This window comes from Hyalella azteca, unplaced genomic scaffold (genome assembly GCF_000764305.2).
Source record: "Hyalella azteca isolate HAZT.00-mixed unplaced genomic scaffold, Hazt_2.0.2 contig1994, whole genome shotgun sequence".
Lineage (NCBI taxonomy): Eukaryota > Metazoa > Arthropoda > Malacostraca > Amphipoda > Hyalellidae > Hyalella > Hyalella azteca.
Genome location: NW_025932283.1, coordinates 247,461 through 274,032, shown reverse-complemented (window position 1 = coordinate 274,032; position 26,572 = coordinate 247,461). Strand labels below are relative to the sequence as shown.

Sequence of the window (26,572 nt, the reverse complement as noted above, 5' to 3'; positions counted from 1 at the left end):
AGAAGCTTGACAGTGTGACTCACGGCTATGTTGTGGTGCAGCGCGTTCTGATCTCATTGGATATTTGGTCAACAGTCAGCAGCACACGAAGAATCAACGTTTAGTTGCCAATTTTTTATCATACCCCACCCTATGCAATGGTTTACCGGAGCCACAATGGCGTTCACCTGAATTCCAGAATCTCACCAGGGTTGAAAGAAAATGAAAAGATAAGCAGTACTAATCGGTCATCACAACTAGATGAGATAACGACAGCTCTCACGGAAATACTGTAGTGAAATGTTGAGCCAAAAGCGAAAATCAAACTGTTCCAAGTAGGCAGCGGAAGTGCTTAAAATTTGCAAATTTCTCACCAATAGGCGCTAAAAGAAAGCTCAAATGCTCGCAGAGGATCCTAGAACTACTACAACACCAAATTTTCCAAGTAGTCGCCCAACGGCTCCAGTCGCTCAGTAGCATTTCAAATCTACATCTTTTCAAGTTCAATTAATATACACCATTGCTGTTAAGTTCCAAGTTGAAAGTAAAAATCTCACCTCTTGTCAGCTGGTTGTTCCATCCAACGCTTGAAGAGGCTGACAACTTGGGTGACGCAGTCTTTATAATCAAGAGAACACATCCACGAGATGGCTTGAACACGAATGAGTTGATCCAGGTGAGGATCGTTAAGATTATCAGCAAAGCCAACTTTCTTGTAAAGAGGCTCCAAGAGAGAGATCAGGTAGCGCTGTATCGCGAATGCAGAGTAAAAAAAATAATGGTGGAAACTTTTCATATATTTAGTTGGATAACGCAATCAATTCTCTCCGCACAGACAACTGACATAAAAATAAAGATCAAGTGTTTACCTGAATATGGCAGCCAAGCTACGAGTTAGTCAGGTATTTCGAAGATACAAGAAGAATATCTTACCTTGAATGCACCGTAAGAAGCAGTTCTGCTGAGCATGTTCTTGACGTATCCCAAGTTGTTCAGTGCAGTTTTCCAAGGCACGTACTCTGTCTCCTTATCGAGGTAAGACAACGCGTCCATGGCTACGTCGTAACTCAGGACTCCACCACGTGCCAAATCCAGTGCATCGTCTAGTATCTGAGCGCGATTGCTCACGTCAATCTTCGTGTGATCAGCCTTCAATTGCCGGATAATTTGCTGCCAATTGTTAGCATCATAGTTGACTTTGTAATAACCAGTTTGTTGGAGGTTCACGATGACCCACTTGTTCGGTGATGTAGGAAGGCCGGAGATAGTTTTAGTGGGTTCGGTTTTGTCCATCCAAGCTGACGGACGTGTATCGTTGAAGTTCATCGCGTCTTCAGAGGTGAAGGAAATAGGGACCCACCATTTGTAGTCGTGAGTGTCGGTCGAGTTTTCGTTCTTCACCAACAGGAAACGTTCCTGTTCAATCAACGAAGTAATTAAATTTTAAATGGCGAATCACAGGCCTGTATGCGACTTATAGTATAGTTTCAAGTTACGAGCAGAGTAACAAAGTAATTTACCGCTAAAAACTGTAAACAGTTTGAAGTTTTTATAATTATTTTCGGAATGTGTGAAAGATCAGATGGCTCTTCATAACGGACTTTAATAAGTGTTAAGCAAATATAAAAAAAATCTCTTGAAATTATCAACGATATTGCATATACTTTTCTCAAATTGAGATGATTGACAAGCGATAATACCAAAGCAAAAGAAAAAAGGATATTCCAAACGCATTTCATTAGCCATGACCAACGTAGCTATTTTGGAAGAGATTTTAATTTTTAACCGTTGGAATAGGAGTAATAAGTAACAATCGATTACCTGGGACAACATAGCAGAGCCATCGCCTTTGACCGTGACCGTTATGAGGGGGTAGCCCATCTGCAGCGTCCAGGTATCCATGATGTCCTTAACGGTCAGGTCCTGAGGCAAGTTCTTGTCCTGATGCGCCTGCTCCGTCAGGAAGCGCCACAAGTCGTCCTGCTCTGCGCTTTTGTACTTGCTGTTGAAAATGTGAATTTGTTTCAGTTTGGCAACATGAAATACGTGAACGCATACGTTTACACACATAAAACAGTTGTATAGCTTCATAATTACAACATAATTCTCGTGCTCCCATCAACGCAGTATATGCTACTCGTTTAATGTACCTGGTTTAGTAACAAACGATGCTATTCTGAGAGGAGGATTCTACTCGGAATCCTCTATAGAATTGTACCATAGGATTATAAACGGATTCCATTGGAAAATTCGTTGAGAATCATTGAGGTTACATGCAATGGGATGCGTTCAGATGTTATTTTGAATTTTCTAGAAACGGCATAATTGTGGCGTTGCGAATTACATGCAGTAGGAATAGCATAAAATACTCATACATAAATGAACGTTTCACTCACAAGTGATTGAGGTAATTCGTCAAGCCCTGCCGCAAGGTGGGCTCAGTCAAGAAATGATTCATCATCCGGATGATGGACGCACCTGAGGAGGAATTTTTTGAATTTTTTTAGATTAACTAAGATATTCAAGGTATCTTTTTAGCGAATCATAGTAGGGATAATGATGCTACAAGTACAAAATTCGTTTAATTTCAAGTGAGGGAAAAATAAATTTTAGAAAATGATGATAATTAATAGTACGAGATTATAGCGAGGAACGAAAACCTGACATCTCAACAATGAAATTTTTTTCGAAAATAGGTAGGATGGACGGTATAGTCTCGTGAATTTCTATCGAAGCAAATAAGTTCTACATACAACAACAAACTCTACCTTTGTTGTAGGAAATCTTATCGAATATGGCTTCGATTTCACTGGGGTGGCCGACGGGGATGCTGATGGGATGCGAGGACTCGAGGCAGTCCAGCGCGAAGACCGAGTGGAGGTCGTCAACCAGGAACTGCTCCATCATCTTCCAGGTGGGCTCAACCTGCATAGACAATTCATCAAAAGCAACTGCAGTACAATAGTTTCAACCGCAATAAATATTGGATCGAAAAAATTTCGAAGTTACTGATAATGAGTTACAGTAAATACATTTAAAAATCCCTAACGAAGTTGACAGACTCGTACAGCTAAATTAAAACGCTCGCTATTTGTCACCACTTGTATGCTATTTTTGAAAGATATCTTTGGATTTATAAGCTTTTTTCACCTAGGCGCACATTTTATCACGAATAAGTTTTTTCTAGGACCCGTATTAAATAGGGTAAAAAAATGCATTTCGGGAAATTCAAGTAACGTACTGCATCAACTCCTAAGTTTTCCAGATATGAAGCGAAGCCCTCGTTGAGCCAGAGGTCGGTCCACCAAGACGGTGTGACCAGGTCTCCGAACCACTGGTGGGCGAGCTCGTGGGCCACGACTGCAGCAACTCTTTGTTTGTTGGACGCAGACGACACCGCAGGATCGTAAAGCAAAGCTGTTTCCCTGCAGGCGAAATGACATTTCTAGAACGCAATTGGATTTCCAGTTAAACATCGATTTAGAATATTATAAAAATATTTCATTATTATCTTATAAAGTGCTATTTTAATTTTAATATTGTAGAAAGGTCTTTAGATGGTCAGGATAAAGATGCAACATCCCAAATTTAGGTACGTACATGAATGACCCAAGTGATATTACCCTCTTTTTTGCTGAGTAAACTCTATTAATTCGTATCATACCTGTATGTGATGAGACCCCAGTTTTCCATGGCACCGGCGGAAAAGTCAGGCAGCGCAATCATGTCCTGCTTGGGCAGCGGGAACGGGATGGAGAAATAGTCTTCGAAATAAGTCGTGACGTCGGGCCCGATCGCCTTCGCGTACTCGGCTTGATCGATGGCCTCTTGGCGTGCCCAGACTGGTGGAAGATTACCAAATAACTTATTCGCTCTTATTAAATTTTGTTTCGGTTCTATTAACGAATATTATTTCTTTGAGTACAATTTAGCATTCTATAATTTAATTCAGCATTCTATAATTGTCTATAAATCGATCGCCTTCGCGTGCTCGGCTTGATCGATGGCCTCTCTGCGTGCCCAGACTAGTGGAAATTTAACATTAAAAGAGTGTGAACTTACAGGATTCAATTTTTTGTTGTGGTCAAAGCCACAACAGTATAATAAAAAACATGGGACTGCGCTACAGAAGTAGAAAAAGTTTATTATTATTCAGATTTCCTAAGAAACAAAAGAAAAATAATTAAAATTGTACTTAGATAGTACACAAAACATAACTCCCACTTGAATCAAGTTTGATATATTAGATATTTAGCGTGTTTCTATCACAGTAGTATCGGAGTTTTAAAGTTCATCTAACAAATAGTGCGTAAAACGTTTAATAATTTTTGCCTCTGAATAGCGTGTTTTTGTTAGCAGTGGAGTTGATGTGAGAGAAATCGGAGACGACGAAGGCGACCAAGTACGTGGACATGGGAACCGAAGAGTTGAAGTGATCCCACACCCAGCCTGGCTGATCAGGGCTGTCGAGTTCAATGAGCGTGTCAGAACGATAACAATATAAGTAAACGCAGGAACAGTTTAATAATCAAATGGGATGTATTGTCAAGTTATTTCGACTACAGTTTCTCGAATAACCAAGTCCCCTCGCTCATATTTTCCTTGACTGTCAAATTCCCCTCTTGTCGTACTCCTTTCCCCCTCCCTGTCGTACTCTACGTTTGATGGATAACAATATAAATAAACGCAGGAACAGTTCAATAATCAAAGGGGATGTATTGTCAAGTTATTTCGACTCCAGTTTCTCGAATAACTAAGTTTTTACCAAATATTGTGTCGGTGTTTCTCTCTCAATGATGTATGCCCGCTTCATAACGCACGCGAAAAAATCTTTTCACTATATAGGCTCTAGTACCGTTCAACTCACACAAGCGAGGTGTTGATCCTCGGCATGTTCGAGATGGCAGACATGTTGGCTTGCCGAGCAATGAAAATTTCGAACTCTGCTTTGAGTGCAGGCTCGTCGAAACACGGAAACGCGCGCCGTGCATCCGTAGGCTGGAACTGAGTTGTCGCTATCATTCTGCAGCAAATAATAGATTACTAAAGGCTTGGAAACCCCAGAATATATGAGTAAAAAAATAATGACAAGAAAGTTAAGAGAAGAACTCCAAATCAAATGTTAATACTGAAGTAATTGACAGCATGGCTATACGTATTGTTCGTAAGACGTCCGTCAACTGAAAAAAAATGAAAATAACCAAAAAATAAGCGATATCAATGTTTGAACGGGGATTCAAAGCGTCGTTCGCGAATCATGTTATTATGCAAATAATAATTTACTTTGTATTAGTTTTTTTCAGGGCATCAGCAACTATTCCCAAATCATCTACACTCACTTCTTCTGTCCACTTTTATTGGTGTACTGGGAGCGGTAGAAGCCTTTGAGTTGATCGTTGAGGTAGCCTTCGAAATTCATGGAAAGTACATACTTCCTATCCTTGACAAGCTCCTGATCCAACATTGCGATGTAGAATTCTCGGTCAGCGTCGTACTTGTGTTCCGTGATTTTTAAGCTTTGAGCCGACATGTCATCCGCCATTTTCAACTGAAAAATTCAAAAAATGAAAATTTGTTCCAACTATGGCCCATCTAACTCATAAGTAAGGTTTTCGTTAGTATCATACATTCTAATGCAAAATGATTAGATGTAAACAAATTCGGCACTTTTAAATTTCACTCGAATTTAATTGCTAATTTACGATGAAATTACATCGTTTTCACTGCAGGCTTAGGTATAGGATGATTCGAATATTTATGAATTTCGAAATGTTATCTCGAAAAATGATACTCAATATTAAAACATTAGTATTTATAAATACAGTTTTAAGAGAAAATGTATAGACAAGAGCTCCCTTGCGATCGTAACAATAGAACAGCCAAGAACAACATGCCTTGATGGTCTCGTTTTTGCTGATGATGTCGGCCATGTGCAGGGACACGTTCTGGGTGGGTTCCAAGACCTTCATGGTGATCTCAACCGAGCCCATGATAGAGAAATTACCGTTGATAAATGGCTGAAGCCGTACAACATACCTGAAAAATTGGCCAAAGTTATATATATAGTTGACGGTCGTATGATAAAAACTTTTTTAAGAACAAGAACGAAAAAAAAATAAAATTTAGTTCTTGGCAAAATTCAGCTGTTTTTGATCTCACATCACCTAACAATCATGTCATCAATATTCGGCCTGATACTCGCGTAAGACAAGAGACACGCTCTTGCTTTCTAATTAATGAAGCGCTAGATTCGTGATATCAGTATTGCTACTCAATCGATCTCGAAGAGTTCAAAAATAACTCAGTACGTAGAAAAAATTTTTGAAGGCATCATTCAGAGCAGGGTTAGACCTCCTCCATGTTCACACACGAAAGTGGGTTCAAAGATAAAACACCAATTTTGATGTGAATACTTTAGGTTAATGAAAACAAAAACTGAATTGTTTTCAACCTAAGGCATTTTATGATGCACCCTAAGCTATTCTTGAATAAATGCATCGAAAGAAATGCACACAACGTAAAAAAGAAAAGAATAAATGTTGACCTAGATAATTTTGACTTACGATCTCGGAAAATAATCGTAACATTGATAAAAACTGTAATTAAAGAGAACATATGTGCTACTTTAACAACAACTTGGGTTCTGTCCTCGACCCCAGGAGTCGACCACTTTGCAACCGTTTATAGCTCATTTTCTCATTTATGTAAAAAAGGAGCCATTGTGCTCGTCATGTCCGTCCGTGACTTCACGTTTTCGTCGATTTTGAGAAAATGCGCTCTCTGTCACTCACTGCAGTGAGTACTGATTCGCAAAAAGATTCTACTAGCAAAATTAAAGATCCGAGCTATCAAAAATACTTACTTTAGGGGCACGATTGATCTTGGAAGCCGAACATCGATCTTCTTCCTGGTTTCGGGTGCTTCAGTCGTCGTTGAGGTAGTGGAGACCTGCACTGGTTCTTTCTGCGATACGAATTCATGCAGAGTCAGTCAGGCTGCACTGAAATTTATCTTTAAACGCTACATTATCGTTTTTTAAGAATAACAAACCTCATATAATCAATCAAGCAAGGATGGTAAATGACCTAAATATTTTCAATTGCGAATCAGGCAAGAGATTCGTTAAAATAAGGTTTGTATACAATAGTTTCGCCAATTGAGTATTTGTATTTTTCCCTAATTTTAGTTATCTTTCACTTTTATTAGTAAAATATATGATCAGAATTTTTAATTTGAAACTTGACTTTGGATTTGTTAAAGATCATCATGCAACTGATATTGTCAAAAAGCAATTATTATGTGTCATTATTTAACATTGCGGAAAGGCAAGAAGTGGAGACCAAAAAATTTAAAAGTGTTTGTGTATTCGAAGCTGATAAAGTAAATGACTAAAATTTCAAACGAGAAAAACAGAGGTGCAGGCATTTTTACGCGAAAATTAGTTGAAGTCCAAAGGTGAATAACATTTTTATGCGAAAATTATTTGAAAAATAGAAAGGCTAAAATCGCTTTCCCCAGTAAAACCTATGTGCTTACCCCAAATACTCACTGAAGACGAATTTCAATTATCACAATGTCAATTAAATTACGAAATATTCATATGTACATCAGACGATGAAAACCGTAGATACTTTATTTAGTTTGACAAGTTAATGTGTAGCCTAAAACTGATATTTAAATATAAAATTTCTGTAATGTGATTCATTCAATCAATCGTAAATAAAACGCTATTGAGTCAATCAGCAGCATGGCAAAGTGGTTAAAGTCAAAATAATTAAAATTGCAGCTATCTGTTGAAATTCTGGTTGAAATTAGCGCATTGGTCGAGTGGTCAAGAACAGCAATAGCGGAGTATTGAATTGCGGGTAGAAACCCCCAACGAGCTGTAATAATTCTGTGACACTTAGAATTGGCGACGGGACAGAGTTGGCGGAAACAACGCTAAGTTTGGTACGTTCAACAACTTAGCTTTCTGATTTCATTTGGTGTGAGAAATTTATTTATCTGTTAGTACCTTATTTCGAATAGAATTACCAATCTCGTCATATATGATAGCTCATGCAAAATAAATAGTATCAAGTATTCGTCTATGGATTGACAATTTGTATTGAGGATGAGTGAGACGATGTAATGAATCATAACTTGTATTGTCTTTTCTAATTTCAAACCGAGACTTTTAACTTTCTATAAGCTTCAGATTATCACCGAAGTTGCCTGAGGAGGAGGAGGAGATCCAACAAATTCTGCAGTGCTGGCGACAGGCGACGACGAAGCTTCGATGGGGTTTATTATGGAGTGAGTTGACGAGCCGGCGACATCAGGACGATGAGGGGTTGCATAGTAATACACCAGTAGACCCGTGGCCAATAGGGAACCCAGGAAAAATACACCCAATATAATTGCAATATTTTTGGGCACAAAGCACCCATTCTTGCGTCCAAAGGACAAAGTTGGTAACGGTTGCCCGCTGTCCATCGCTGTTAAGACTTCGCGGCTCTGGCTTACCGGAGGCATGGAACACGACCTGCAATGAAGGAACGAAAGTGAAAGTTCAAGCCACGATAAAACAACCAATCTTCAACTAAGAAATTATTTACCTCATCGTTAATAATGAAATACAAACAGTAGAGGCGTTCATCATCACAAAAATCAAGACTCGCTTTGTAGAATGAAATTTGCCAAATAAATATTTACTTAATTTATCGCAAATGAGTGTTAACATTGTGCTTCGAATGACAATAATTAAAAAGGATCAAACTGACAACTCAATTGCAGCGAAAAAAAGTATTTCAAGTTAGTGACTTCCAGCGCCATGATTCTGGAACAGGCTCATAAAATGTATCAAAATTGACCTAGCAGCAGAAAAAATTTATGACAAAAAGTATTAACGTAAAATGCGAAGCATACAAAAAATACCTGGCACTCTGCTGCCCACTTACTAGTGCGCTAACCACAACAGCGGTCTACTCGCGTATAGCAAGGGCACAGACGAAGAGGCCGGTCTACGGTCTACTCGCGTATAGCAAGGGCACAGACGAAGAGGCCGGTCTGCGGACTACTCGCGTGTAGCAAGGGCACAGACGAAGAGGCCGGTCTGCGGACTACTCGCGTACAGCAAGGGCACAGGCGAAGAGGCCGGTCTACGGTCTACTTGCGTATAGCAAAGGCACAGACGGAGAGACCGGTCTATGGTCTACTCCGGTACAACAATTGTACACACAGCCCCGGTCCACAGCAAGCGCACACACGAAATGTACGTACAGCTGTCGTGCACATGGCACAGAGAGGTCTGGGCACGAGATTTGCCTAGTATGCAGAAGCAGGTCTAGTGTAATGTTTCGTGTTCCCTAAAAAAACTATATAGTACTACAATGTGCTACATTCTAGTAAATGTTAGGTGAAAATGTTAGGGTAAAGTTCATTACCAAATGATTGCCGAAATTTTTACAATCATACACGTTTTGACCAGTACCAGTAAAACGATCAGGACATCAGGTTTCAAAGCAAAGAATGTGCTTATGGCAGGGAATTTTGTGGACACAAAGTGCTGACTTGATTAAAAAAAGATTACACACACATTTAAAAGAATATAAAGTAACAAAGAATATTGTGCGAACAAGTTACTTGCACGAAATTCTCAAAAACATTTGTCCATCTTTAGTGTCTCTTCAGCATGAAATTTAAATATTACAAATCCATTCCTACACACATGCAGTGAAACTTTCTACTGAAAATATCCAAATATATGAAAAAATTTAGCTGAATTTTGTATAACATAGTATGGAAATAAAATATTGAAGAATTTACTAGAAGTTACTTTCAGGTAATGTACGGCTGCTTTCTAGGCAGTTTTGACATCGGCCATCGTAGCGCAAGAACAACAGTTCAAGGGCGTTCGATGGCACCACGCGCACTTGTCCTGGCGGGGCCTTATGTTCAACGCAGCCAAGTTGGATTATTAGGCTCGGTAAACAATAATCAATATCAATGTCGGGGTTATATTTTGGAATAAATTATGCACCGTGATCAAATAGATGATAAATTACCGTATGTACCGTTTCAAAACCAGTATGCGCAATACCCTTTTACATGATTTTTCCTTAATTGCATGACAATTGGATGCTATTGGATACTAAAAAAAACAAAGATTATATTATAAAAAATTGGTAACGTGATATTTCATTCGATATGGAAGACATTTACATGTGAAGGTTTATTGTGATCTAAGATTGCATAGATTGCAAAAAATTCAAGCGCTGAACCAAAGGTACGTACAAGGAAGATCAAAAGCATGAATCAACTTTCACTCTCATGGAACATGCTTGCTGGAGCGCAGTGGAGAATGTTTGATGCTTGTCATCGCAATAAAATCTCTTGAAATTAGTGGAGCGCTGAGTCAATCTTGTCCTGATGTTCGCGTAAACTGGTGTGCAGAGTTAATTTCAGTGTTGACAGATTTGACGAAAAAACTGCACAGACGGAAATCTGTTAGACAGCTCGTTTAATGTTTTCAATTGCAGAGGTGGAAGGAAACAATATGGGCGGCTTTTCTGGTTGACAATGAGTGTATCTGACGGTAAATATTATGTCGGATCACAATTTAAAGTCGGTTTCACATATAATTCTATATTTAAAAATTGTACAACCAATTATTGCTGCTTAAATTGCACGATAAAATTACTTTTTATTTGTATTTCATGAAACAAATTTACTCTATACTATCTAAGAATGTCATCAGTTGCATATATTGCTTAAAATTTCAAGATTAATGAATACATTAAAGAACTATTTTCGTTTCTAATTACCACAATTTATTAATTTGTTCATCGGTAGCGCATGAAAAGATCGATAAAAGACGCCATCACCTGTTAAAGCTTACTCAAAAAGAGCAAAAATATAAAGAAAATACTGCAACTGCAATAAAATATACTGGAACATTTATAAAACGAGAAATAAAGTTATATTTGAAAAGTCCTCGTTTAGCTAGCAAAACAATAAATATATCTGAAGATTTCCATTTATAGTTTATTATTCCCGTTAAAATGGACAAGAATAAATCTTAAGAAGCGTGATGGTACCCTCAATAAGAGTAATTGGCAATGGGAAAGCTGGGGCTATAGCATCAAGCAATTTTTTAGCATTTTCTTCTTTTTCTCAATCAATTTTACTTATTATGCTACCTTGAACAATTAACATTTCCAAAAAATTATATCTTAAAAATCTGTCTCCTAATAAGATTTTTCAAGCTACAGTATTGAGAGACATATCGTTCGAATCGCAAGGACCATATCAGAGACATATGGAATCGCAAGGACCATATTAGAAGCCATCTTTTTGATTTGTACAAGGTTTGGATTATATTTAAAAAAAACTAAAGGGGAAGGGGGATGTGGGAAAAAAATGAAAAAATTAGCATACAAAATTAATACAATGCAAAACCGAAAAAGGGCTTCTACATTCTCCATACGAATCGACTGATATGGCTCTCGATGTTTTAGCGTGTAAATTGAAGGAGTAAATTCATGAAGTACCCCCTTTCTGTTGTTTTCTATGCATTTCATGTTTTATTTAAATATTTTCAAATAATTCATATGAGCAAAATGTTTTTCTTTTAGTGATTTACAGATGTGTACGGAGTTTCACAAAGATCGGTCATATAGTTTAGGAGATAATTTTGAAGGGAGACACTCTTCTTATAATGTCAAACCAAGATCTTGAAAATTCGCTACACCGCGTTGCTGGCCACGATAGGGGCAGCTGCCTGGGGTAATCCTATAGATATATAGAAGCAGCTTCAAAGATGGAGACACTGCCGGCGATGTACTTCGCCTGGACTTCGTGTCAAGTTCAAGTCTACTTATTTAGCAACCTGCGTGGCAGGAACTAGTTGCCGAACTACAACTAGTTGGCGGAACTTTGGATCAAAACTAGTTGACAAAATAAAAACTAGTTGACAAACCTAGTTGGATCAACACTAGTTGACAAAACTGCAACTAGTCGGCGAACGTTGGATCAAAATGAGTCCCAGCGTGGCCGCCTTCAGCACAGCGCTTCCCTGCTAACTTCTTTTCGTTTACTTCGTAAACGAAAGAGTAAACCGAGTATTTTCCTACCTTCGTGTCAGGCACGCTACCGTAACTCCCTTACTTGTTTTAGCAGTTACTGCGTCACTTCCGCGACGTCACTTTAGCATGCCTATATAATCTCCTCCTCAAGCAGACCTTCAGTCAGTCTTAGGCAGGAGGCGAGACGTAGTAAGCCATCACCATGTAGTCCGCACGATCACGGCCTGACTCCGGCGTCGAGTAGCCTCCGTCGTTAGAGTAACCATCTAAAACCTACCTTGTGTACTTATCACCAAGCTTCCTTGTATTCCTATCTTAATCAACCTGCCGCTTATTCGGACCCTAGCTAAAATACCTTGGACCCTCAACTCAACTCATAACCTAAGATCATCCGGTTATTAATCAATACTGAAGATATATTATAATTATATATTATCGGGCCGGTCAGACCAAAACACATCCGGACATTCGTGCGGCCTGCCACTTTACAAACTTGCAAATTCGGATCGATCAAGCGCCGGTCACTTCAAGGTTGGGCCCATCCGAATCAAACTTTCGTCCATCGTCTCGAGTTTCAACAACCTAATCAGACTTGATTACGTATTGAATTATTCTTCATATTAGTTGTCTTCATGTAAAGTTTGTCCATTGAATAATGCACGGGTAGTCTATTTCCGTTTGGTATCCTTTTTTATCAATTTAATTTTCAACGAATATAAAGCTATCTAGGTAATGTGTTGCTACTCTTTACTGCAACCATGCAAATTTGCCTAAGGGAGCACAGTAAGATAAACCTACGACAAGCAACTGATTTTGCCAGTTGAATCTAAGTAGGTAGAAATCGGCATCCGGTGCCAAAAACTATTCCCGCTAGAAAGATTATGCGCTCGAGAACTAGAATGAAATACACGCTGGATAACGTTTCAACTATCTTCACCGAAATTGGGTCAACATTCATTCAAAGTCCCTGAGCGAAAGCAGCTTACCGTTTAATGGTTTGAACCCCAATTAACGAACGTCCGCTGATATAACGAACGACCTTGCTGGTAACTATAGCGGCATGCTTGCACAACGAAACTCCATAATTGCAAAGCCATCGGGAATTGGTTAACAGAGCTGATTGCAGCATCCGTTCGGTGATTATCGAACACTTGCGTCTTATAATTATAAGTGAAAATAATCGACCTTTTTAAAATCTTAACAAGATACGTTCATCGTAAAGAGAAACGCACTATTTAGTATGAATCATTCCTCTTAATTCGCAATCAACCGATATGCTTACGTAAATAATCGCTGCTTTCAGAAGTCGTTAATTAAAAGGAAACAGATCTTGTATACGCAGCTTAAACGGCGAAATAACAAACAATAAATTAGATTACCAGGCAGTAAATTCATTGCACGATCAAGGGTATTAATTATTGAGATGCTTTAATGTACTATCAAAGGTACGTTAATGAGGAATGTCGGTACGAAATGAGGAATCTTCTGAAATGTGCGACGCAAAAAACTGTGATGAACTTCGTTACGTCTTACTTCCATCGTACAGGCTTTCATTGTTTACAGACGATTTGATCTCTTTCTGGGGGATAATCACATTATGCTGACGTAAACAGACTTGCGTAAACAGGTTTGTGGCCTACAGACGCTTCTCTATGTCCACGAATGCTACGCAATGCCCTTTGCAGTCTTGAAAGAAAGTGAACCCGACTTCGGTTAGGGAGGTTGTCTCTTAATGTGTCGGCTCGTGAGAACAATTAATGTGGGTATAACTAATGTACATGTTGGTCTTTACATTAAGCCAGAAGAACGATAATTAGTCGTGTTTATTATTTTTAGTCGTAGTGACGTCACCACTACTAAGTAGCCTGCATCCTTTAGTAATTTTACGAGGAGTTCTGACAATGATGGATTAATTGTGGGTCATTAGAATCATGAAACAATGATTAGTCACAATTGTAGAACAAATTTGAAATTGAATTTTGCAGGGAACTATTTCTTAAAATATAGCCTAGAGATCAAAATTGGAACAAAAATGTCAGCGCAATTTTTAAAAATCATTTCAATCTGTTTTGAATACTGAAGTACACTCCCAGATCATACAGAACACTTGTGTTCCCCGACCATCGCTCGGAACACTTGTGATTTAGGAGTATTCGATTCAAACTCAGGATATGGCGGTGCGTATATTTTCATCGGAACACAGGTCTCAATTTTTTTGTACCGCATGTATTGGTTATATGGTAGTATATATATCGAATCAAAATCACGTTGAAACTCAATTAAATATAGCCAAACATATTTCGAAAAGTTTACAATACTTAAAAAAAATAGGATGCGGCTAATCTCGTGAATTGTATGCACAAACTAGTACAAAATGAGTCATGGAGTGAAAATAAATACAACAACTACCATAACACCTTCATTCCCACAAGAGCATTCTTCGCAATGCATACACCCGCGTGAATTGTATGCACAAACTAGTACAAAATGAGTCATGGAGTAAAAATAAATACAACAACAACTACCATAACACCTTCATTCCCACAAGAGCATTCTTCGCAATGCATACACCCGGTGAGAGAATGGGCGTTGGTTGCATCACAGGAAGTCTCGGTTAATTATCGTCTTTGAGGCGAGTGGATACTGCTGCATCCGATGGCAACATCCGAACGATCGAGTTGCACGCTCTACCATCTTGAGTTACGGGTTTGCATGACGCCAAAGCTGAATGTGCTCTGCTACTGCAACAGAGAAAACCTTTGTTCCATTCTTTCAGTGAAGGTACAGGCGTCGAAAAAAAAGATACCGAGGCACTTGAAATGAGTAATCGAATTTGCACAACCATAGATCTGTTCGTGAGCACTCGAAAGGTTTGGTAAAACTCCTCCAAACATCCGCCCCCACTCTTCCCATTCAGAGCTTAACTATGCATACGTTCCACCAAAGACGCGTTCGAGTTATTTGAACTCACTCAAGTGAAAAATTGTGAGAATTCTGTAAAAAATCAAACTATGATAAAATTAAAGCTTGATTGATTCCTACAACACATGACCTTACGACTAGCAACAATCCTTAGTTTCGTTGAAACAAGGATTGTTTCTAAAGAAAGGAATAGGTAACACTAAATACTTCATAAGAATTAAATTCACAAAGTACGAGTTAAAAAAACGTTAACAAATAATTGATACATATATACGTATACAGCTGTCTTGACTGACACAAAATTCATTAATTGTTAAATCATTCAAATCTGAATCCTTACGGATGGTTTAATGTGTATCTGAAGAAAAATTAATCACCATTATCAGAAAAACGTAAATTTCAGTCCATCTGCGAAGTAAATTAATTTCATAGCTTTCGAGTTACATTGTAAATTTCTGATAGATATACTCCCTCTGTGAAGCTGTAACATGAAAGATTTCATAGGAAGCGTACGCAATTAACAAACCAGAGAGATCTGGTCAGTATCACAGAATCAATTCAACAACTCTGAACCATACCATCAAAAGCTCGGTCCATATGGACGGCATTCTTCCACACAGGAAGCGCACTAGTAACGACCATGAATGCATGCATATTGCGCATGCGAAACAATTACCCGCATGAACAATAAACTCATGCCAGATCATCCCGTTCCGTATGACAAATTAAGTCGGCCTTGCCATTTACACATCACACCAGAGCACCTGTAGCCCATGCAGGTACGGTCATTGGTAAACGGAGTATGGGATAACGAACGATTTTCAGCGCAATACACAATTGCTTGATAATTGAATTCGTCCCCTTGTACTGAATACTACAAACAAGTTTAACATGGAACTGAACTTCACAACATAACCAACGACTGTCAGAAAATATGCTAAAGCTGGTAGTCTCTATATACGCAGAAGTAGAAAGTTCATTGCATTGCCTTGGCCTTTCCCCAGGAAGATTCAAGCTAAACCTTGACACATACGTATAGAAAAATAAAAAATGCTTAACAGCATGCATTGAGGAAACGATTAAAAGAAAATAAACACACGAATTCGAAGTAAATTGTATGGAAAAGATTCACACACCAATCTTCTAGCTCAAAATTTGCTTAATTCGTGGCCTCGGGAGATTCAAGACACTAATTGTTAGTCTACTTCTTAGTACCTATATACTACCTATATAGATAGGGTCGAAACCTACGAACGAAACGCAAAAATCAATCGCTTAATTTAACCCTCTACCGCAGTATGTCACTCTCCGGGAACATAACTTTTACGTATACTATTGAGTGTAGCAACCTGAAGATGTTTGTACGCAACAGAGAACATTTTAAAGTTGTCGTACCTGGCGGCAACCATCAGTGCAAGTCATTTTGCGCTCACCAGCAACGTATCCTTTTTGGGAAGTAGGCTTGTGACAATACTGCTCCGGTTACTCATGTCGATCAGGCGGTAGAGGGATAAAATAAAATCGCAAATCACACATTTGATATCAGTAACTAAAAACTACCAAACCTGGTCCACTGATCGTCATTTCGGAAGAGCGAAGCCAACTTGTCAACATGTTATCGGTCGGAAGGATTGACGAAGCTATTTGTTGTTGGAAGATTTCACTTTTACCGAACAGATGCACGGTCGCTTTTTGGGCCTGAGTAGCAGGACATTATGCTGCCGTAACTATAGAAAGTGAATCAGAAAGCCAACTAAAAAACTTGTTCTAACTCATTCAGCGGTGGTCTCCGGCGGCGGTCAGTCCAGGGATTGATGCTGGAAGTTGCTGGACAAGCCATCAAACGTGGTAATAACGTGCTAAATTGTTGTATAGTAGGAATACATTCATGTACAATGTATACAAGTTCTTGCACCATTGAAATAAATTCATGCACCATGCCAAAATCAGGTGATCGGGCTTTTGGCGCACTTTTTAAATTTAAACATGTATCGAGAAAAATAGTTATTCAAGTAACAACTGGATCGCATTTCACATCATAAAAATTCTCAGAGAATGTCTTTAAATAGATGCTCACAATGTCGCATCCTTGGATAAGTTTTGAGACTAAAGAATATACCGATCTTGTTTCATATCGCTAGAAACGATATCGTATAATAAGTCTCATGTTAACTCATGGGACTACGGGAAAATTCATTTACATTTTTAGATTGCCCAGAGGCCTTAAAGACAAGAGATCAATGTACAGTCTGAATGAAAAGCAAAAAATGCCGGAAAACCAACATGAAGATTTCTTTTCAGGTAACGGGTTTAACGTATAACTAAGAATAAAATAATGCGTCTGCAGATAAGAAATAAAACAAGAGACAATTGGTGATATCAGATTTGATATGAAATAATTTCCGCAATTGAGATATTCTAACTCATGTTTTGAAGTTGAACGAAGAAATGAAGGAAGTAACTACGCACCGAATTTCAAGAAGTGCATAAAATTTTGTTTAGATCCTCTGGTGGGAAGAACGTATTCACATATAGCTATATGTAAAGCTAAATCGAAAGAGGATATAATTGTACGCAGGGTCCTAACAGGAAAAAAGCAATTTCTCTCCTTCTGAGAACGAACCTATATGAACACGGAAAAATACAAACACGCACATTAAAAGCTTCTAATGAGAAGTCGCAAAAGACTTGATATATTTATGATATACTTGCGAAATCTCTTCGAGTGTAACTTAGAAAAATGAAATAAATGTAATCAAATTTCATTTGACATGTGGTTTTTTGAATACTATGCGTCTCTATACATAATTTAAATCACTTTTCCTGTTAAGTTTGTGTACTTACATACATTAAAATACGATTTTTCAAGTGTACGAATATTTATTTCCCCCCACTGTATATGTAAAGCTAAATCGAAAGAGGATATAATTGTACGCAAGGTCCTAACAGGAAAAAAGCGATTTCTCCCCTTCTGAGAACGTACGTATGAACAACACGGAAAAATACAAACACGCGCATTCACAGCTTCTAATGAGAAGTCGCAAAAGACTTGATATATTTATAATATAGGTACTTGCGAAATTTCTTCGAGTGTAACGTAGAAAAATGAAATAAATGTAATCAAATTTCATTTGACATGTGGCATGTGCATAACAGACTTTTCATTTGAAATCAGGCTTGCGACTTTATTAAAACACCCACTTCAAACTTCATTATATAAAATCAAACTACACATAATTTTTCATAACCTTCATCAAGTCAATAGAACCTTGAAGGGAAGAGTAACTTTATCATGTGTGCAGGCCACCCGAGTCCTGGAAATCGCTGATCCAACTTTTTCCGCTTTGGAGAACGATAATTTTTACCCCGACACGCGCATCAGTTGCATTATTGATGTAGAAATTTCATTCCTTTAACGCGACCATGTTATCGAAGTGTGGTAAGCATAATAAATGTGACTGATTTCTTTAGGCTTTAATACAAATAATTGGAAGCCAGAAATCAACTAACTGTTATTGGAAGCTAAAAATCACATGAAATTAAACTACCATACAATTTGATCATTTAAAGACGTACGGAATGTTCATATGCATGTAATATCAGCTCAACTAATATACAGCTCAATACGTCCATGAACTTAGGGAGTAATAAATTTTGTCGGCACTCAGCTGTTTTCAGAAGCTAATAATCTTCAGCTAAACTCAAATCTCTAAAAGCACCTGTGGGCATCGAAACAATTCTATAGGGATTCATCCGTGTTCATCTGTTTAACCTCTTGCAACGCACGCCAGATGACAGAGAATCATTTATCAAAGTATGGAATCATTAATAAGAAAATTTCAATGGATTTAAAACAATTATGCTTGTAATATAGAGAAGAATGATAGCATATTGAATGGGTTCTTTGGTCAAGATCTCGAGGTTAGCTAGGTCGCAATTTTCGAATGATCTATTAGTCACCATCATGTCAATTTATACAATTTTACCAAACAGGATTAAATTTACTGTCACGCGTTTTCCATCAAGCGATTAGATGACATTTAAATCATTCCAATATTGCGATAAGGTCAATGAATCTTCTTCAAATTGAATTTTCTTTGCTAACGCAAACATTTCATAATAACTTTTTTTAATAATATATATAATGTATATTAGCTCATTTTTCAGTTCACGCCAGAAAAAAATTATGTTCAAAACATTAAACATATAGTATTAAAATTGTAAATTAAACAAATGTTGCCAATGTAATATAGAGGACGTAGCCACTACCCTTGATTGTCTGCCTGTGAATAAATTGATGGAGTACTGTTAAAATACATCTTATTGGACAAAGGTGCGCAAAAAACGCTAAGCTTTTCAGGCGTTATATTAGAAAGTATATTCAATTATGCTTGTATTAGATTAACCGTTTCTATCGGAGGGCGGTAACTTAAAATAGTGGCGACTCTTCTGTCATTGTGGATATAGAAATCGTGCGATTTCGGCAACTGAGAAATCTTGTATTCTTCTTCTTCTATTAATTAAAAGCGTCCGTCACAGACGAGTAACCTGCAGTTCATAAACGTAGTAGAGCGTTTCATTAACTTGTCATGTAGACAATGCATATATGGCCCAAGCATTGGGTGTTCTAGGACTTGAATGCATGCCAATTTACGCCCGACAGTCGCGCCCAGATGTTCCATGCATGGGACCGCTCCTTCCTCTTGGCGGGAGCGAGCGAGGATGTTAGGACTCAAGGACGCCTCAAAGTCGCGAGTATCAACGCATTGGCCGGTTACCGCACACATCAAGCAACTCTACACGAATCTCTCAAGTTATTATATGATTGCAACATCCTGCTGGACCTCAGGAGGAAAAAACTTCGTCGCGCGAGCAGTTCCAGGTATGGATGAGTGGCTGGTAATGACTGTGAAGATATTGAACGTTCTTGCATGCAGAGTCCAACGCAAGTTATTTGATAGCAAGCGAGCAGCGATGTTCATTACGAAACAGGTCATGAAATAGACTCTCATGGTTCCCTGTAAAACGGCTCACGTTGAAAGGATTAAACTAATAAATGGATATCAGTACTAAAAAATACATACTCTTGCGCGAAACCTGCAACGCGAACCTTGCTCTTCTGTTTTGGGTAGAGACAGTGTAAATATTTTTCAGGTCATCCGACGGCGTTGCGGCCTAGAGAAGTCGTGGTAGGCGTTTTAATATTTATTGAATGTCTAAAATTATATAACACTTTGAAGATTGCTTGCAATGGGAAACGTTCAAATTCTTCTCACTTGTAAAGTAAAATCGAATGCAATATTTACTCATTGGGAGAATTTTGGACTCAACATATGTCAGATATACAGTTACGGCGACATCGATGCTAAGTGATATGGCGATAGATTCACTATAACCAAATTCAAAAATGGCACCAGAACGATGATGGAAATTTTATAAAAGTCAACAACTTACTCTCCCTAGACAACGGCGCTAGACATGAGAAAAACAGGGAAATAGTTTTTAGATCTGTGAATCTAAAGATGGGCTATCTATAGATGAGCTCCGTGCAAGATAGAATCAAAGGACAATATGTTTTAAAATCACGCAGCGAGCGTTAGAAAATGTCGAAGTTGCAGTTCAGAAATTAGGACGAAAATGAGTGCATAGTAACATAAAATACGAACTTCTTCAATAATAAACACACAGTAAAATATAAAAATAAATTATTAACTAAAGATGTTAGAAAAAGTTACGTATCCACGAAAGATTCAATATTGAACACTCTTATTATATTTGGAAAATCTAGTGAAATTGTTCTGGGTTTATTAAAGAAACTGCTTATGGTCGACAGTTTAGTTCTCTGGGTCCGAATACGGAAACGGCGATCACGAACCCATTGTTTTCGGAGCAGTTACAAGCTCATTGTCGAATAAATGTTGGCGCTGACCGCGCACTTATTGGCGAGCGTGACGCTACTGTATCAAATTGAACAAGGATTTCGTTCAAGTGAGATCGGCGAGAAAATACTTTCGATTATACGAAAAATACGGTTTCAAGATTGTAATGGTATAACTATAGTACTATGTCTATTAAAAATTTCATAAAATAATGGAGTTGGAGATTCAATATTCAGTTTTTGGAATTCATCGAGCACAAGTAGAAATGTGTAATATGCAGGAATTATGACAAATTTTTCTTTCTAGTTTCACACTGTTAAGATGTTTCGCTGATTTCTGAACAATTCGCGAAAGATTGTCAGACTGCGCCCGCATCATAAAAGCAATGTGATCCAACAATGATTTTACCTTCTAGCCGCGGAGGTTTTGAAACGTACAACCAGAGGTCAGAGGTTAACTTTCATCCTCGGACACGCTACAGAGTATGTTTGAACTTGCCGTCGTTGCTCATTGATATAGGCATGCTATCCTCAGATTCGTAGCAGTGCATGCTGAAGCTCGCTATTGATGTTTATCATTGAAATAGGAGTTTGATCGCCACGACGGCGAGAAATCGACGATATTAACTACGGCACCTAACACGCTCTGCCTCATGCAGCGCAGTGTGCGATGCTCGGTGAAAGCGAAGGAGTTCGATTATACAGAGAGAGGCAATTAAATGTAAATAGATCATCGACAGACTTGCTCAATCGAAGCTGCAAGAAAACGATCAAGACAAGATGTTAGTTGACGACACTGCAATGAAAATGAAAGTTCTGGGTTTTTGTTCGTTGAAATGAGAGGAAACGATTTTGGTTTTTGAGTGACCGAACTAATGACTCAAAAAGTATATGCGACTTATTAATGGATTATATAGCCACGAAACGCATTTTTGTACTTTAACTGGAAACATTGTGTAATTTAATATAAACAATGCTTTTTATACAATATTTCGTAAGCTTTAAGCATATTTCAAAGAATATTTAGTTCAAGCTTACTACAATCAATGCATCGTTTCAAAGGCTCAAACAACATTAAAATTATACTGCATAATTACACAGCACAAGAATGAGACAGCGTGAATAGTTCAGAACGATAAATTTACTTCAATAACGGAGTTACACATGTTGCCTTCCATATAGGCACGTGACCAACGATAATCGCAACATTAATAATTTGCACATGAATTTTCTTAACAGTTCTGAAGCAATAATTACATACTTTAATTGAAACTCAAGTCTTCAAAACATTTCCTCAACAAACAATTATGTGAAACGATTATAATTATAGTAATTATAGTAGCAATAACTGAATTAACGGAATAACTGCGTGCGTATGTAAGGTATGTAGGCTTGCAACGCAAGGTTTACTTCTGTGCGGCAGCAGACGCAGAATATACCAGTCATAAAAAAGTGGAATCTCGCCTTAAAAATTTCATTCGTGCAGAAAATTGATTCCTAAAGCGGTGCGTTCGTCGTAAAGCGAACCAATTATTCCCCAATAAAAGTAATGGAAAAGACTCCTCTAGTCCCTCAAAAAGTTATTCCTTTCACGTTTAGACTGCACCTGCATTAGGCAGAAAGAAAAATTGGTTCATTTTGAGGTTCAACATCTTGCTGTTCAAATTAGAGATCATAATTTTATTTCGTTTGTACTCCTTGGCCAAATCGACAATAATATTGATGCCCAATTTATCATCGATTGATATTGACAATTTAAGCCGAGCCACTACTTTTTACAATGGATGGGGTGGCACAGCAGAGAAAATTTTTACGATCTGACGATTCGTAAGGCGGTAAAAACGTTCGTAAGGCGGTATAAGAACGTTCGTAAGGCGGTAAGCACATTCGTAAGGCGGTAAGAACGTTCGTAAGGTGGTAAGCACATTCGTAAGGCGGTAAGAACGTTCGTAAGGTGGTAAGCACATTCGTAAGGAGGTAAGGGCATACGTGAGGAGGTAACAACATTCGTAAGGCGATAAGGACATTCGTAAGGAGGTAAGGGCATACGTGAGGAGGTAAGGACATTCGTAAGGCGATAAGGACATTCGTAAGGAGGTAAGGGCATTCGTAAGGTGGTAAGGGCATTCGTAATGTGGTATGGGCATTCGTAAGGTGGTGTGGACGTTCGTAAAGCGCGGGGTTCAACTGCATAGGAAACAAACTATAGGCAGGATCTCACGCAGGCGAACACCACAGAAGGAGCGCTTGTCAATTATACCCCAGCAAGCATAGATTGTAGGAGTTAAGCAAGTTATTGAAATGACAATTCGCAAGGATTTGCTTCACCAGTAGAAGCAAATCGTAGACCTTGACGTATATTTGATTATTAACAAAACATACCGTGCGACAAAAAAATGGACGAAAAAACGTCCATAAAAGTTTGATGAAAAGTAAGGCACAGGAAAGGAAAATGGCCGTAAATTTGTCTAAGTAATTTTCATTTCACACTACGTGTCATTGAAACAAAACCTCATCACCCTCGACCTTGAACAGCTACCCTCAGTTTCCAAGAAAGTCACGAGCATCGACGTTGAAGAGAAATTAGTTGATCCTTTTATCATGAAATTAACGTCTGACAAACAAGGTTGTGAGCTCTTAAACGGGGTCGTTCGATTGGCCGACGAACTCTAACTTTGCCAGCAATCAGATGACGATCTTTGGACAGACGATTCAAAAAGCAATAGCCTTGTCTAAAAGCATGCAACGCTTACGTTGCATGTAAAAAATTTTCCAATACTTAATTATCTTGACAATATTAAACAGCATTCAAATAACAAATATTTTTGCACACAAAAACGAGCGATCTGTTAGTGTAGTTATACAACTTTTAGAAAGCAGTTCGCCAGTCGGCAAAACATAGGGCCTATACAAGGGTTTGGTCAAAAACCAAAAACGGCATCGACGGCTGAGACATATGGCGCCAGAGCCGCATGATCGATCGCTAGCTTGGCGCACCGATGAATTTCCTTGTTCTGCACTACATATGCTCTCATAATTGTTGTTGATGCACTTGATGCTGCGTACAGCGACGCTAAACACTGGAAAAAGTTTACACGCATGTCACAAGATTTTGAATGGCTTACAGGTAGTTCCAATAGATAAGAGTTTGAAGTCATTTCGAAGGCGGTAAACACTGTGAAAAAGAAATAATAACTTAGCAGCTAAGATTAATTAAGCTCAATGTCAGCGTTGGTTGCAGGTGCAACAACTTTTTATCACGGTTTGCATGCAGACGATTAATCGACTTCGCTCAGAAGGTTAGAACAAACAGATAACTTAAAAAACAGCTAACTTATGGCAAAAAAAACCATCGCTTATATTGCTGGAAATGTTAGCCAAAAAGGCCTTAGAAGCGAAATAGTTGGCATTTGGCTACATGCACGCACGCAATATGTGTTTATGAATCAACCCTCTTCTGCCAATTGATCATGTTTAATCTCGCTAATAACTGTATTCGCAACAAATTTAAGAAAAAAAATTAGGAATTTTCAAGCGGATAAAGTCTTACGATAATGTTTGCAGTTTTATAAGGAAGATGAATCTATTTGAGGACACTTGAGATTTATCCTGTAGTAGTAACTTAGTTCCAAACACGGAATGTCAGCGATAGTTCCTTTGAAGTCACGAGCATTTTATCTAATGACAAATTTAGTTTTAGTCACAGCTAATCAGACTTCAGTGGAATACATTACATGATGCTTCAGAATTTTTTTTCTGGTTGCAGGCACAACACGAAACACCCATAGCAATCCAGTCTTCTCAGACCCATCGAAGGCACATGCGGTCTCAAGACCACATGGATTTGCCTACTTTATTTCACTGACGCCGACCAGTCGATTCATGTGCGGTACCAACCAGTCAGGCTCGTTTTGTATTATTATGGAAAAAGAAATGGACCGGCATTCAACTCCAGATTTCAATTGCCAAATTCAACCTAATCACTCGATTGGTTTCAATTAGGTAGGGCAGCGACCTCTAACGCGACCACGCCAAGCGTTAGCATTCTAGTCAGTAATCTAACGATCTCAAACAAATCCTGGATTCAATTAGCAAATCTTGGTTTTATTTTAATTCTGTTTCCATGCCATCAGACATCATTTTCTATAAGTTACGACAGCGCCAGCAAAAATGTTCATCTGTATCGTCCATGGACGGATGGTAACTGCTCATAGCCTCATACCTTCGAAGGGTAAGTTCATAGAATCCTATTCTATCAGAACATGAATACTGCCTACTTACTCCGAAGACGATTCTTCACCTACCAATGAACAATGATGAATGTGCCAACATGTTTCCATTTCAAAATGAAATGTACGTCCGGTTTTCACTTTTCAAAGTTGCACGCGCCGCGCGAACCAAGAAAATGCATTTTCGAGTGCGACTAGCTTTTATCCACCGGCGATGCTGGAACTTGTCATGGTTAAACTAATACATGGTTGAATGATCCAACTTGAATCGCCTGACTGTATTAGTTCAACCAGAGTACTCGTAGTCACTCACTCACTAGTCGGATACGATGCAGGTATTCTGGATTAATGTGCTTTGTCACATCAATTCATACCATTCACGTAAAGACGTAATCTAAGACAAAGGTTAGGCGGCCGCCCGTCAAGAAAATTTACTTTAATAAGACATCAAGTTTCACACTCGACAGAAATGGTAGTACATAGTCTTTCAGGTTGTCAAAGGTACTAGAAGTAATCGAAGGTAAAGGCGAAACAAGACCAATAAAATCTAATTTAAATATAAATTTCAACATGGCAGAGATAACACAAAGCCAAAACGTACAGTTATACAAATGTCTCGACGTAAGCACGATAAACTTCTTCACGATAATTTGCCTTCATTCAGTCATATGAGCAGAACACTTGGTTAAACAGTAATTAATGAACTTCTTCCTGGAAAAATATTCAAAACATACACAAAACCTGTTCTCCGATCCAGCATGGCTTGTCCTTCCACTTGGACTAGCTCTAAAACACATAGAACAAAAAAAATGTAATTTTCTTACCTAGAAGATGATGAACAGATAGTCGATTCAAAGAGCGGAAATTTGAATGTTTTGTCTCAGCTTCAACAAGTCCAAGTCATTTCAGTCCAGCACTGCTGCGACAAAGTTATACAACCTTCCACAACTGCAGCTCGGGCTATACTGGCCAGGGAATCGGTGTTCGGTGAGACGGTGACGGAGCCAGCGCGGAAGAAGCCATGGGCGTAATTAAATGGTTGATGGCTGCAGCAATTGCAAGCCCGGCACACGATGGCGAATAATTTTTATAAATATTTGTTTTTATTAGAGAAACTGCCATCTAAAGTTGTTAAAAATGAGAGGCATCACATCATTAACACTAATGTATATGAGAATTCGTGCTTCCCTGCTGTAAAATCAACTCTAGCTGCTGAAACTCAAGTCAATGCTTCAAATTATCAAGGTCCCAGCGCTAGTTCAGTACGATCGCTTTGAAAAAAATGCGCACGTAAGATGATTAAATTGCGTAAACTTTTTCAAATTAAATTTTTACACTTTCCCTAATAATTTCCTTACCAATACTACTGAGGATTAGTTTGCCAACGCTATATCATCAGTACATCGAGCAGATTTTTATAGCAGGTTTCTTTTAGCTCTTTTAGAGCACAAACATGTAACACTCGACGGGTCACAAAATTTCTTACACTAACAGCGGCG

At 38.4% G+C, this 26,572-nt stretch overlaps 1 protein-coding gene across 1 annotated transcript; it reads right to left on the bottom strand.

Moving 5' to 3' along the window:
* Positions 1-536: 536 nt before the first annotated feature.
* LOC108676265 (puromycin-sensitive aminopeptidase-like protein) lies at positions 537-26,057 on the bottom strand (the record flags this gene model as incomplete). Its single annotated transcript, XM_018164319.2, has 14 exons — positions 25,898-26,057; positions 8,185-8,503; positions 6,842-6,942; positions 5,874-6,015; positions 5,319-5,527; positions 4,847-5,002; positions 4,312-4,442; positions 3,644-3,821; positions 3,221-3,404; positions 2,748-2,904; positions 2,376-2,457; positions 1,801-1,981; positions 913-1,395; positions 537-727 (listed from the first exon to the last, which is right to left on the bottom strand). Coding segments are annotated over exons 2-14 (2,504 nt in total), but the record flags the coding sequence as incomplete, so codon positions are not given.
* Positions 26,058-26,572: the final 515 nt, after the last annotated feature.